This window comes from Rhopilema esculentum, chromosome 8 (assembly GCF_057945365.1).
Source record: "Rhopilema esculentum isolate cy_ngs chromosome 8, ASM5794536v1, whole genome shotgun sequence".
Taxonomy (NCBI): domain Eukaryota; kingdom Metazoa; phylum Cnidaria; class Scyphozoa; order Rhizostomeae; family Rhizostomatidae; genus Rhopilema; species Rhopilema esculentum.
The window spans coordinates 9,360,856-9,376,577 of record NC_142822.1 but is presented as its reverse complement, the minus strand read 5'-3'; the positions used below and the strand labels follow the sequence as shown (position 1 = coordinate 9,376,577).

The following is a 15,722-nucleotide window of genomic DNA, read 5'->3' as shown; positions in this document are numbered from 1 at the left end:
AACATTTCAACACAAAACCTTACCGATCTTTCGTTCGACGTTTAGTATGCCAGGCACCCATTCCAGGTTCTGTCTTGCAGCAACAGGCCTACCTACGGCCTGTGAAATTTTGATGCCTCATAGACAAGAGTTTGTGGTTCCACCAACAGGAGTCTTAAGGCAGGTGTTGCAGCCGTCGCTTTTGCTTGGGAAATGACTTTTCTGAATTCAAAAGTTCGATTTCTTGATAAAAAGCTCTCCTCTTAAATGAAATTTCTACAACAGTCTGATATCCGATACAGGAAACAACTAGTACTCAAATATTCCAATAATTTGCCCCTCGAGATTATCAAGTAAGCTTCCTTTATATACGAGGACACCGTATACTTTTCTTCCACTCGTCCACTGCTAGAAACAGCAACCGGCCTACGTCCTCGAGCGAAACAAAATGTTCACAAGATTCTGGACTATAAAATCCAAATATGCAAGAAACAAATAATAAGTCTTGCTTTTTTCTGGCTCATAAAAACGGTTAGGCATTACTGCCCATTATTCCACGGAGTAAACAAAACATCTTGCGCTTGGGCCTCAAGTTTTTCATAACTGCATTCGAATGCCACAGGGAGTCTAAAAAAGCTAGTGCCCTGGTCACAAGGTGTTGCGATACGAGCACAACTCGCAAAAGTAAAAATACCTTTTCAAATACGTAATTAACGCAAATGAAATATGCATCTGTGAATGAGTTCATTAACATCAACAAGCATGTAGTAGCGGTGACATTTGAGATTCAGCACTCGGAAAACAACGATGACTGGTTGTGATCAACATCAAATGGTTGAAAGCGATCATGATCACCGCAAGGATCACGTTAATCACAAATGGCAACCAGGTTGTTGAGGGTGATAAATCAAAGAATGGCCATAGAGTCACCATGAAATAAAGATTTGTCATTCTTAACGAATACATCCTTAACGAAACCTGCTGGGATTTTTCCAAAAAAACTCAGCCAGACAACAATTTTAAGAATTGTATGACAATATTGTAAGAATTGTGTGACAATATTGTAAGAATTGTGTGACAATATTGTAAGAATTGTGTGACAATATTGTAAGAATTGTGTGACAATATTGTAAGAATTGTGTGACAATATTGTAAGAATTGTGTGACAATATTGTAAGAATTGTGTGACAATATTGTAAGAATTGTGTGACAATATTGTAAGAATTGTGTGAAAATATTGTAAGAATTGTATGACAAAGTGAACGCCGGGCAAAGATCGAGATAAAACTCTTTGTTCGAGGGGGGGATAAGTGTAAAAAAGCTACATTTGAAAAAAAATTAAAGTATTTTATTCATACTACTTGAGTTTTTTGAGGGGCAAGGCAGCGGGCCTACTTCACAAAAAATATTTGGGTTTGGTGCTTATTTATGGGGGGAATGGGGGCTATTCGAAGGTTGGGGCTTAAATGAGGATTTCCGGTAGGAGTACGATACTGTCTATTCCTTGATTGGGATGATCAAGGGGAGGGGGTTGGTGTACAGAAATTTATGCACAAGTAAACGAATAGAAAACATACAGAAATTAAACATGTTTATAATTCGCCTACACCTGCTCACATGCACAATCACAATCTTGTCCATAAGCATACACCCTACTGGTAATCATAATAATCATAATTCACTTTATCTTAGCCGTTATTTGCGACTCATAAAAGTTATACGATGATAAGGTATCTTAGCAAAAACAGCACCAGGACCGTCGCTACGGGAGGGGGTGTGGGGGGTGTGACACTCCCTGCCCTTGAAGGAAAATTTCATTGTAAAAGAGATAAGTTTTTTTGCCATCTAGGGGTGGTTCTATGGCAAATTTTCAGATTTGTCGGCAAATAATTGAAAGCTCACCCACTTTGTCGGCAAATGGGATCAGGGCAGCCCCCTTGTGCACAAAAGCTAGCGATGGCCCTGTACATACAACACCAGACTAGAGAGCGTTAAAAATTGAAGCCCCTTATCTTCCAAGCAAGAATGGATCATTGTTTATACTCTTAAGGTTAGTGGGTTTAAGGACATAGCTGCCTCGAAACATCTTCGTAAGTATAATCTGCCACAAGCGTTTTACAATAAATAGACCTGCCAGACTAGGGTAGCCTGCGTTCCAGACCCCTAACTTCAAAGTAGAGGTCTGTAGCACAGGCTAGACTAGGAGAGAGTGAAGAGGGTCAAAGAAGATGTACGCAAAATTCACCCAAGAAGATGAAGATGATGCCAACTTTCGCTAACACTAGGAGAAATTTATACACCACTTAAAGATTTTACCCCGACCACCTGACTTCACCCACCAACTCCACGGAAACCTTAGGTATGTTACACTCGCTAAAGCTCCAATCAGATACGCCCCAGCTTGCCCCCAAAATAGCTTTCTCATTAGTTTACGTATTTCATCAAATGGTCACCAAATAGCTTTCCCAAATTATTTGATTAACCATAACATCCAAATTATTTTGATTAGCCATAACATCCAAATTATTTGATAAACCAAAATGATTCACATTAGAAACGAACATACCCTACAGGTATCGGTAAAGGATATCAAGAGATTTAGAGAGGGGTTGGGGAAAAGCGTTTCAACAAATGCGTTTTCTAGAAATAATTAGTGATTCCACTTTATGCTTTGAAACTGACTATCTGGGACTGAATGTTGACTTTTTCATAAGCATCTGAGTTGAACAGCTGATTTCGCTTTAAGAGCAAAAGTTCAAATATCTGTAAAATTGCACCCCTATAATTTCCAAAAAGATAACACCATCGCAGGTATGACACACAGTTTTGTTGCCTTCAAGCCTTCAGAAGATTGTCTGAGCCCCAGACTCCAAATACGTTTAGTTTGGGGTCTGGAACTCAGGATATCAGAAGAAGGACAGATGTTCTGAGCGAAAAGGTGGGGGAAAGCATTTTTTATGTTTTCTTTGAAGTGAATTCGAAGACGCTGGAAGAAGCATTTCAAATTGGGAAGGGCACGTGTAGAGAAGAAAGGGACACCTCAGTGGGTTTGCAAATCAGTGTTTTCCTTGCTTTACCTCTGCTTCTGAAAAGTGGTTTCTACGTCTTTGAGCAAAGTAAATCAAATGGGTATATCTATTAGGCGGTGGGAAATGTATTCTTTGGTAGATACTGTTGAATCCCGTTAAATTTTGGCCTTAAATGGGGAAAAGGAAATACTCCGGCTTATCCGAGGTACGACCATTGACTTAAATACGGTAGGAATATCTGATGGGAATCAGCCCGACTCAGTGAAACTACGAGCTATCTGGGGTGTGACTTAACTGGATTCAACTATACATTAACCCAAAATTAACACCAAAAGGTTTGATCAAAGCTGACTCATTGACTTTATATAATCAATTGGTATATTTCGGGATTCAGCATATTATCATACGATATTACAGATTGCGTATGTTTTCTCAGATGCTTCCAAGTTGGTCACCAACGGCTGAGCGGCTGTGTAAACAAGCATTTTTAAGACATAAGCACTGTTCCATACAATCCACTTTCATTCATTACCCGAACAACGCAAATATCTCTTTTTGGGGTCTTTAAACAGCTGTGAAAAGATGAGTAACCAAAGCTCGTTGATAGGGATGCCTGTCTACAACCTCGTGTTTAGATTTCGCAGTCCTTTCTCCCAGGTTAATATTGAGACCTCTGCTATTCAAAACATACGAACCAGTATTGAATTTGGAGATCGGAGTTAGGGGTTGTGCTCAATACGCGTATTTCAATTCATACACTCACGTTACTTTTCTCAGAAGATGTCTTATGGATTGCTTTGTGTAATACCTCGCTGTTCGATTGGCCTAAGTAGCGCCAACGTTGAATAAATTTATTTTCAAATAAACTTTATGTGGTACAGAATTTAAAAATGGCTTTGAAAAAAGGAAACATTTTGAAAAATGTTACTAAAGCTTGTCGTCTGACACTCTTCAGAGTTTAAAATGTCAGAACATAGATCGAAAACTATACGCTAGGAAATATATGTACCAAGTTGTGGATCGAAATAGGCCAATTAGAAACGCAAGCACATGACTGTTGAGGTTGCCCAATCAGTGCCGCTTGTCTATCTAATATGTCACCAATGGAGTCCTAAGGTGAAAGCGAATACCTTCGTCCTACACATTAAAGTGGTTTTCCATGTTTATGTAGATAGATTCTAAAACTGCAAGGTGGGACGGTCCATGTTGTTCTCTAACGCTTTATACTCTGAAGAGTGTCAGACGAAAAGCTTTAGTAGCATGTTTCAAAATGTTTGCCTTTTTCAAAGCCAGTTTTAAACGTTTTATTTCCATATTGTTATGTACCTCAAAACGATGACAACCCCACCCCCCCCCTCCCTCATAGCAATGAAACCATAAAACATAGGCTCGAGATATTCACCTAAATCAGAACAGTTTTTTGCTGGAGATTCAAACAAAAGAAGATGAATATATCTTTAGTCTCGCTTAAACTTAAAATTATTTTTCTAAAATGTTTGCTAATATCGTAATAATGATAACAATATTGTTCAATTTGGACCAAAATCCCCACGTTAAATGGTAGTCTAGCTGTAGGGTTTCTAGAGTCTAGTGCAGAAACTTTACTGTGGGTGAAATGAAAACGAATACCTTCTGTCTACACAATAGCAGGTTTTCAATTTTGCACTTCATGTGGATGGTTCTAAAACTGCTAGAACAATTCCAAAACATTCCATTATTGGTTTTGATAAGACCATCAATAAGTGCCATCACTCCATTAGTGAGATAATAGTAAAGACACTTCCGTTAAACAGTTTGACTAGACTATGGCCCTAGACGCACGGAACAAGATTTCAGGAAAAACTGCTGACACACTTAATATCTATTGTTCATAGAGAACAGGGGTTAAACTTTTTAGTAAACAAATGCTGATTTTCCAATGCGCCCACCCAAATTGCCACTGAACAAAATTCACCAATCCCTCAAAGGTTCCGTCGTCCTGCCTCAGAGCAGGACGAACTCTGGAAAACGGGAATGGGATTAGCAATTAACGCATTTTTCTGGTGCCACAGAATACCCAAAGTCAAATCGTTCTTTGTTTTAAACCACTTCACATTAACCAAACAGCAAACAACCATTTTACACACCAACTGCAGAGCGCTTGAATTTCCAAGCGCAAATCGGATTCTCTTTGTCCAACTTGAAAAAGTTTTCTCGATTATCCACTTTCACAAAGATAATGAGTTTTATGTCAGAAATCAATGCGTTCAGGGCTTTACACACCAACTGCAGCGCGCTCGAATTTCCAAGCGGAAATCGGATTCTCTTTGTCCAACTTGGAAAAGTTTTCTCGATTATCCACTTTTACAAAGATAATGAGTTTTATGTCAGAAATCAGTGCGTTCAGGGCCAATATCATTATTGTGCTTATTATTGCTATTACAAGAACTTTTTGTATGACCTTTTATCGTCCTCTGCTAAGAAATTCACGTGAAATTAATTACAAACCCTTAGTTATTCAATAAAACGTGCTAATTAACAATTCAAATAGCTAATTATCATTACAATCAAATCTGAAAAAATGTTACGGTGATAGAAAAAAAGAGTTGTTCCGGAGAAAAGCGGATCGTGTAAGAGTAAACGCTAAAAACAGACCAGTTCACGAAAACTGATAGCAAAGTCATATTCTTCTTTGATATTTTCTCTGCCTTTAATCAATCCAAAGTGAGAAGACTTTAGCCTACGACAACCCTGCAAAATGGTGTACAAACGCTAAAAAACGTTGTGAAGATACCCTTGAAGTGTGTGTAAATACGCTGAAGACGCGTGAAAACGTTGTAAAATGATGTATACACGCCTTAGAACGTTGTGAAAAACCCCGTGAAGTGTACGTAAACACGCTGTAAAATAGGTGAGAAACAATGACGAACACAGTGCAAAACGCACGGAAATAACGGAAAATGCTGTATAACGTTGTAAAAACTCTCTAAAGTTCTAGTAAAGTTTGTAAAATGCTGCAAAACGCTGTACAACGGTATTATAGTCTTTTTTGTTAAAACTTGAGGTGGTCAGGCTTCACTCCATTACGACCAATGTAAACATCGAATCTATTCAGCACGTGGGTTTGTTATTGGTATGTTCGGAAGAAATAAACATAACAGTAGATCCAATTGCCTCGTAAGGTGATCAAAACAAGATTAGCCTTCAAGAGATGAAATGATGATGTCATTTAAAAGCATGAAGCAGCTGGCTTCTCAATGACATTGCAGTCTACTTCCCAGACTCCCTACACAACATGGCGTAATTGCTAATAGTGAAAACCGAAGAAACCGCGACAGGGAACACACTGCTGTGACAGGGAACACATGAAAACAACACACCTGGCTACTGCATCAACACGTTAGGCTAAAATGGCGTAGAACAGAACCAAAAGAACGACAGTACGTAGCAATGGTGTTAATTCCCAGATCTTGTAAGAAAAAGTGCAGCCAACCCTGTCATTAGTTTGTTTGTGCATGCACAAAGCCTAAACGCGAAAAACGTATTTTAACTTTGACCAAAAAACATGGGAAATAGCCAAAGATAAAGGAATTTGAAGGTGGAGACGAAATACAGTCCAGATTTACATATTGCAGGCAACGTTATAAGTAAAACAACAGGCACTTAGTAACCTGAAAAACATTGAGAATGTTTTGGTGGTTCGATCAGTCTAACTCTAAGGGATGAAATCCGGAAAGAAAAACGCCATCGCCGTTTTGATAGATAAGTGTCACTGGACAGGCATCTACAAAAAAGGATCAAACAGTGGCTTTACCAGCCCGAAAAAACCGGAATGGAAGAAAAAATTTTCTCGATCACGTCCTTCAGACCCTCGGAATGCCTAGTATTTCTGATATATTTCAAAATATTTGGAAAGCAACTTTTTCGAGCAACCTTTTCTTCTTAACGGGAGCTCTTTTGAAAGAACAACAATTAAATCGACCCCCACCACTCATCCCCCCCCCCTCTCTTGAAGTTTTTAAACGGATTTCAAGAAATTAGAAAATCGACCTTTGAGCAAACTGGGGTGGACATGTTCTTGTCGCGACGCCACTGAGATCAACAGGAGTATTGGGAGACTTTGAAATGTGGAGGGGGTGGAGGGGGGAGCACGTGATTGGTGCCAACCAATTCAACCCATCGAAAGAAGGCGTAGGGAGAAGTAGACACGACTCGAAGATTGACGATTACCGCTCGTAATAAAATCGCTCATGGAATATGTTAGATCAATGTAAATTTCGCCGCACCGAGGATTCTTTACGCGTGTAAATATAATTGAACACTCGCTGTATTTTTAGCCTTTATCTTTTAATATATTTAATCTAATCAAACAAGAACAAGGAACCTTTCTGGAGCTTCGCCTCTATTCGAAAGACGAAACATTAACTCAGCGCAGGATCATTCACTTATATATGTACTTATATCCCCCACATATATATATATATATATATATATACATGGCTATGTTAAACAGTATATGGTAGGATCATTCACTAGATCCCCCACACAAACAAAGGACTAAACTGGTCAATTTCGCCGTATTCGGTAGAAGATTCTTCAACTGAAACAGATATTAAATCAGAGATGACTTGTCAATTGTAATACAGATCAATCCATGGCAAAACTAGGTGCCACGATTTTCCTTTTGGTTCTCTTTTCCTTTATAATGCCACACGCATTTGACGAGGTTTCATTTAAACTGCAATAAACAGAGCGAGACTACGTTTCAGCTACTCTTAGATTGAAGAAAATAAACTACTACGGCGTTGTACAGCGTATAAACAACGTTTTTACAGCCTTTGCAGAGCTTTACACACTGTTTACAGCGTATGGCAGCGTTCCGTGCCGTATTTCTGCCGCATTTCTGCGACCTGTTTACATCGAATTTACAGCGTCTTGAAGCACGAAAATACGCCTTAGCATGTAAGGACAGGAAACACCTTCTCCCTCAGTTTTAAAAACATTGTAGATTTCAGCAAATATAAAACAAAAGAAGATGACGAGTTTTAAGAAATAAAGCATTACTGCTAATTATTTACATACACAAAGGTATCATAGCAAAGCGTGAAAATAGCATACTTTAGGAACATTTCGTGTGACACTCTTCAGAGTATAAACGTAGGATAACAAATGTAGACAAAATAAATTTCTAAAAAATGCGGTCTCTGAGTCATCCCGGTTGAACCGAGCCAGCCTGGTCTACTAAACCAAGCCAGGTCGGTCGGCAGAACCAAGCCAGGTCGGCCAGCTGAACCAATCCAGGTCAACCAGCTCAACCAATCCAGGTCAACCAGCTTAACCAAGCCAGGTTGGCCGGCTGAACCAAGCCAGCTCGGCCGGCTAAACCAAGCCAGATCGACCGGCTGAACCAATCCAGGTCAACCGGCTTAACCAAGCCAGCTTGGCCGGCTGAACCAAGCCAGCTCGGCCGGCTGAACCAAGCCAGCTCGGCCAGCTGAACCAAGCCAGATCGACCGGCTGAACCAATCCAGGTCAACCGGCTTAACCAAGCCAGCTTGGCCGGCTGAACCAAGCCAGCTCGGTCGGCTGAACCAAGCCAGCTCGGCCGGCTGAACCAAGCCAGATCGACCGGCTGAACCAATCCAGGTCAACCGGCTTAACCAAGCCAGCTTGGCCGGCTGAACCAAGCCAGCTCGGCCAGCTGAACAAGCCAGGTTGGCTGGCTGAACCAAGCCAGGTCGGCCGGCTGAACAAGCCAGGTTGGCCGGCTGAACCAAGCCAGGTCGGCCGGCTGAACCAAGCCAGGTCGGCCGGCTAAACCAAGCCAGGTCGGCAGGCTTAACCAATCCAGGCCGGCAGGCTTAACCAATCCAGGTCGGCAGGCTTAACCAATCCAGGTCGGCAGGCTTAACCAATCCAGGTCGGCAGGCTTAACCAAGCCAGCTTGGCTGGCTGAACCAAGCCAGCTCGGTCGGCTGAACCAAGCCAGCTCGGCCGGCTGAACCAAGCCAGGTCGGCCGGCTGAACCAAGCCAGGTCGGCAGGCTTAACCAAGCCAGGTCGGCAGGCTTAACCAAGCCAGGTCGGCAGGCTTAACCAATCCAGGTCGGCAGGCTTAACCAATCCAGGTCGGCAGGCTTAACCAATCCAGGTCGGCAGGCTTAACCAAGCCAGCTTGGCGGGCTGAACCAAGCCAGCTTGGCCGGCTGAACCAAGCCAGCTCGGTCGGCTGAACCAAGCCAGCTCGGCCGGCTGAACAAGCCAGGTTGGCCGGCTGAACCAAGCCAGGTCGGCCGGCTGAACCAAGCCAGGTCGGCAGGCTTAACCAAGCCAGGTCCGCAGGCTTAACCAATCCAGGTCGGCAGGCTTAACCAATCCAGGTCGGCCGGCTGAACCAAGCCAGGTCGGCCGGCTAAACCAAGCCAGGTCGGCAGGCTGAGCCAAGCCAGGTGGGCAGGCTGAGCCAAGCCAGGTCGGCAGGCTTAACCAATCCAGGTCGGCAGGCTTAACCAATCCAGGTCGGCAGGCTTAACCAATCCAGGTCGGCCGGCTTAACCAAACAAGCCCGACCTGATGAGACAAACAAGCCCGGCCCGATGAGCCAAGTCAGCCCGGTTAGCTTTGTTTTCTGGTAATTGCTCACAGTAACTAAAACGCCCCTTTAGACAATGCTCAAGCATGGCTTACTTAAGTTGCCATTCATTCTGCAACACCGCAAATAGCGGACTAAAGTTTGGTAGCATATACCATATACCTTGAAAGTCTGCGAGAAGTGTATGCACTAGATTTAGCATATATCGTCATCGCCTTTCATGCAAACATGAGACATACATCGGTATATAGAGAGAAAGCATTCGAGTTTCATCGCCAATTCTATTCATTTTTACTTCAATTGTTTCATCTTTGTGCAAACTTGGTCGTGCTAATTTATCCAAATTAATTATTTAGTTATTGAATAGAACTTTATCATGAGTGTTCTTGCATAACTTGCTTTGCGTTAAGGAAAGGAATTATGAACGAAATGAGCCACGGTTTAAATCTTGATCATGCCCTCTACAGGAACCGTTCATCACAAAATGAAAATATTTGTTAATAATGGTCTGCTATCATCAAATACTCTTAATTAAGTGTCTTATAAATGAAGCTAGTTTCTTTAGAACACCACTGCATGCCCTAAAGGATACAGGATACTAGAAAACAAACTGGTTGTTTTCAAAAAGTGTTTTATTTTCACAACTTTTATATAAAAAATGCAAACGTATCTTGCTATGTAGTTTAAGCGCTGCTAATTTTATTAAGCGTGCTGTGTCGCCTTGAAGCTATCTTCCAGTCATTTCTTTTCGAAAAAAATTGAACATTAAGAAAATCTGTGTTTTACGGTCATTAGGCCCAGCGTGCTAGTGCCGGCCTTTAGGCAGACAAGTCAGAAAATTGGCCAGCCTTATATATAACGAAACAGTGTGCACGGCATAGCATGTTGTTGACAACCCGTTTCAAAAAATGCTCCTCATACAGACCTGAAATAATTTAAAACGCAGCAGTTTACTTTTGAATAAATCTTTTGCTACTTAGGACATTTGCTGTAACAACAAGCGCTGAAACAAGATGGCGAGACACAGTTTTGCAGCAAACTGAGTTACGAAATAGCCTAATTTTCTCCTGTTCGTTTTTGAAAGAGCGTATTGAATTCGTAACCAGCTGCTGGCGAAAACTGCAGGACGAAAATGATGGAATGCTTTTCAAAATCAAATGCCATAAATGAATTCATATGCCACATGCCACAGGCTAAGGTGAAAGAGTAAAGCTGATAAAAGCTGGAACAAAAATTAAACAAGCATTGCTTTCCTAGGCGCATCAGTGTAACGTCATCACCCATTTTGCTTCAAGGAATCACGGAGCTTGATAGCAGGGTCCCGAGGAAGGATTCTTGTAGAAACACAATATTTTCCAATGACAATAATTGATTCGATTACGGTCAAAACAATGCGCTTCTTTCCTCACTTTAATGTTTCTATGAAGTGTAATGTTTCTATCAGAAGATCTTATTAGAGTTTTTAACGTTTGATCACATGAAGGCATCTAGTTGCCGGTCACCGAGGGCAGTTCGTTATTGGGGTCTAAATTCCAAGCACAAGATATCGTGTGTTATATCACTGCTTGATAAAATGATTCTAAATGCCCCAACCGGGCCAAAAGGATGAGGAAAAAGGGAATGTGAAGATCATACTGGTCCATTGTCATCTACATACGAACACTGTTTCGTTTATATTCCATATCCAATCAGTGGTGGCGCCAGGGGAGGGCTAGGGGGGCTACAGCCTCTCCGTCGGAAGCATCTAGCCCCCCATCGGAGGAAATTTTAGGTTATTGTCGGAGCAAATTTGACAAAATAACGTACGAAAACTGCTTATTTTAGTCATTTTAGCCCCCCTGTCGGAAGCTCCAACCCCTTTGTCGGAAGATTTCTGGCGCCACCACTGTATCCAATCCTTATGCACGGACTGAAATCTGTCAAGACAGCATCCAACTCTCATTGTTTGAAATTTGTTACGTAGATGACTAGTTATATGGTACACTGCATTGAACACATACATTACAGTATGAAACACATACATACATTATCTGTAAGTCATATTGACAAAATTTATTTTGAAGGAAGACATCACAAAACATTTTGCTGAACCCATTGGCTTTGTTGAGCGGACCGGCCTTCTTCGTAACATACCGGATTCATTTTTCGTCGGATTCATTAATGCAATCCGGTAAGAACGTCACGGCTGTTCACTGCCAATGCTGCCAATGACGAAATCATTCAGCATTTATAAATACAACCATGTTCTCGTTTTTCACTTTGTCAGAAAAACCCGAATTCAAAGGGACTTCGCATCATTTTCCGTTAAAATCTTACCACAGCTGTTGATCTAATTTTTTCAGCTGAAAAACTGCTCAGTTTGATTATTCTGATAAGAGTGATTCTTTACACAAATGACATTTTCTCGACAAGAACAGGATTATTGCGTAAACCAAGGCTAATTCATGACAGATAACATTAGATTTATTAAATAGACAAACAGAGAACAGCCCAGATAAAAAAACAAAAACCTTGCTCGAATGAAAGGAAAATGTAATTCTTCCGATTTTGATAACCTTTCTTTGCCTGCCTCGATGTAAATTGCAATAATCTTTATCACTTAGCTGTTATTTCAATTTGATTTGATCTCTGTTTCTACGGAACCTTATGGAGCAGCACCAAAATTCCAGGAGACAATCAAAATGTAGATTTTGTGCAATAGGGCAGCTTCTATTCTGCTGAGGTTATGTGACAAGAATAGCCTCCTTCAATATAGTTGGACAATCTAGTCGGTTGTTTTATAAAAAGGGGGTTGTTGCCGAGATGGCAAGAGTGCGAAAATAACGCCTTCTTTACGTGTCAACTTTTCGATGGAAACTTCTCACAAAACAGGTGTAGGACCGGGTTCTCCAAATTTCTGGTAAAACCAAAGCCCGTGATGTCAACAGTCAAAGAAATCGTTGGTGAACTCGCCGAAGTGGTAAAAGCCGAGCAACACACCGGCCGACCAGTTCTGTGGGAGGTTTCCCTTGAAGATATGTAAATAAATGCCACCTTGTGCGAGCGACAGCCCAAAATGTATATCATGTGAATGCATTAACTGACAAGTGGCACTGAATCACATTTAGAGACCTGAATCTGCATCGGTGCAAAACAATCTTTTTCTCAAGGTTCTAAATATTTCAATCCTTTCTTCTACGTTTGAGTCATGAAACCAGTACCCTCAAGCTCAGAGTTGCTTGCGACTGGAACCTTCGGGGAAGTTACCATGGTTCCATTTTCTATCGGTAGACCTTTCCATAACAAATCATTATTCGTCTTTCTTCTACCATATCGCCACATGAACGAGGCCGAAAAAGCTGGCTGCCATAGTAACTCTTGCAACAGAGGCTGACAGATCCTAACAGCTTCTCTGTTGCTTTATGGATACGAGAACACGTGGGCATATAGCATGCACTGTTGTTGTGAAGATAATGTTGAAAATCGTCACTGATTTCCGAGATATAGAGATATATAATCAAGAAGATCAGCAGAGATTGCCACCTGCAAATGCGAGGAAATATTTGGGCGACCGCACCGAGAAAAGATCACATCGCTGATGTAACGGGTTGCAACAACTTACGCCTACTATTGCGATAACATCTCAGTCTGGAACTTGAGTAAAGTATGGAATCGCAAAACACGATCCAAGGCAATTTCATGAAATAGGTATAAGGAACATTTGTATAAGGAATAAGGAAAATTTATGATTTAAAGAGTTACTTGGTATGAAAACTTGTTATAAAGTATTAAAAAGTCCTTGCGCCACCGTCACGTTTTGCGGTAGCGTTTCTTTACGCGATGAGAAATGGGCTGTATTTAATATTTCTATGCAGTACGATGATAGGCCTGTTTTGAAAGTATAGTCGCAAAGCATGATGGTTTTGCAAGAGGCTTTAAGCAAACGAGAGCTGTAACTCTCTCGTTTTTCAGTCCCACAGCTCTGTACGTTGTTGTAAATTCATTGGCGAGTCGCACGAGAAAATTTTTCTAGAGTTTGCGTTTAAACTCAAATCCGTTTTTGATTCACGTTCCAAGATTTCTTAGTTTGGCCTCTTATCGAAAAACAAGACTAATGACAATTTTCAAGAGGCAGTTTTCGAAAAAATAAACATTTAAACTAGGCTTATCGCTAAATCATGATGGCAGTTGCTTAAGTCACTCGTGGCATAGTCAAAATTTGTAGCATGGGTTTGAAAATGGTTGGATGGTCAAATGATTGACAAACATTTTGCTTCCCTGTGTCCTTTGTTTCTTTGAGTTTGGCGGAGAATGTATGGGGGAAACGTAATAAAAGTGTTTTAGTATTTATAACAATGGAAATACAAGAAGAAGGTTTCAAGGGGCAACTACGAGAGGGGGGCTGATGGAGGTTGATTACCAAAAGTGTCAAGAGGGCTCTTGGGATACGAACAGATTATTTTTTAAACGTGCTATTCAATGCTCCTTCTTTTTGCCAGGCGCGTGGAATATTTGTCACGCATGGCTCAAATTCCAGCTGCACCTTCCCCATATCATTTTTCATTCCATTTCTGAACCATGATTTACCCTTACACTTTCACGAGTTTGCTTTATTTGCTACATATGCTGATAAAGATTGTTTACATTTTCCCTAGAAAGCTATTATTTGCCAGCCTAATTTGGGCGCAGGGAAACGAAGATTCGATCCCAGTCCCCTGTCAATTACAGTATGCGAACAAAATTGATAACTGAGATTCAGGGTGCAACTCCTGTTAGCCGAAGCTTGACAGAGTACACTAGGTGAGCAAAAGTATTGCACCACCCCCCACAAAATGGCTGCAACGCTGCGAACTTTTTGTAGCAAATTCAAATGGCTAAAGAAAGTTAAATAAAAGTTGTAAGATGACCTTAGGATGGGAAATAATGGGAAATTTATCTAGGTATAGATATGAAAATGAAAAATGCAAATATAGTTTTTTTCGTCTTATTTTGTTTCTTCTTATTTTGAAACAAAATCGACCACCAAAGTATATGAAAACTAAGCAATTACGATAGGAGTACCTGTAATATATTTGCAGCAAAAAAGGTTTTTCTTTGCACAAACATGTAAGAGTTCATTAAGGCGAACTTGGAAGTACTTACTTTTTGCTTGGTTGCCCAAAACTGTTAATTTTTCTGACGGTTATCACACGTTTAACGCTTAAATGGAATAACGCCCAATTGCTTCACAAAAGTGGTTTGAATTTCAAAGGGCATATTGTTCACAACGCTGACGCCATTATTCATTAGTCGAGGTGGTGCAATACTTTTGTTCACCTAGTGTACTTTCGTTTTTCATTATAGTTGACCTCCGTTCTATGCAGGGGCCTTTTTTCAATTCCAGGAAGAGGCTGCTAATCATATGCTGTTTCTACTGAAGGCCAAGGCTACATAAGTTTTTCCTTCAAATCAATGACCCGGGAACATCTGCCAAAAATAGATGAGTAATTCCGTTTGACACCTGCTTCTATGGCTATTGCTGTTGCAGTGAATTTAAACTATGTCTATATTTTAGATTTTTCCGAATTCTGAGGAATTTTCGTGCAATGTTAGGGAAATTTACTGCTACCTACTTCAGAAATGCTGCAGTACCAAAACCACCAGGGGCGTGGTGGCCCAACGGGACTCGGGAAAAACTTTTCATGTGAGCCCTTTGAATTTTTCTTCCCTTGAAGTTTTTATCATTTGTAGCATCAGATTTGTGAAAGAGAAAAAACAAGTGAGGGAAGATTTTACGCTGCCTCAGCGACACTTATTTCCCTAAAATGTTGTGCCCCTAAAAATTTTATTTTCCCGGCCATTTAAAATCCCCACCACGTCTCTGAAAAGCACCCACCTTAACCCCGGCACTGGAAATTCCATGTTTTGCTTTGACGGGCTATTTTCAAATGTAAAAATACAGCTGGGCTGAAAATGTGAATTTTTGTTAAAAATTTCGAGATTCTGCGAAAATTCAGATAATCTTTCCAAAAGAAGTTTCTACGACGAACTAATCGCCATCCGTTCCTTGAAACAATGAATACGAAGCCATAATGGGACAGGCCTGACCAAGAAAACTAATCCAAAATCCCACAGATAACAGAAAAGAAATTGTTGATGTCGCAACAGCTCAAACTTATCGAACGC

At 40.9% G+C, this 15,722-nt stretch overlaps 1 protein-coding gene across 7 annotated transcripts in view; it reads right to left on the bottom strand.

Annotated features, from left to right (window-relative positions):
• The window catches only part of LOC135694795 (3',5'-cyclic-AMP phosphodiesterase 4C), a 93,072-nt gene that overhangs the window by 32,392 nt on the left and 44,958 nt on the right, over positions 1-15,722 (bottom strand). Inside the window, exon 1 of one of the 7 annotated variants that reach the window (XM_065213674.2) lies at positions 24-1,114. The exons of the other annotated variants lie outside the window; for them this stretch is intronic. Coding sequence (XP_065069746.1) covers positions 24-61 — 38 coding nt within the window. The 5' untranslated portion in view covers positions 62-1,114. Of the gene's footprint in view, positions 1-23; positions 1,115-15,722 lie in introns of those variants that run through there. 7 annotated transcript variants of the gene reach the window in all.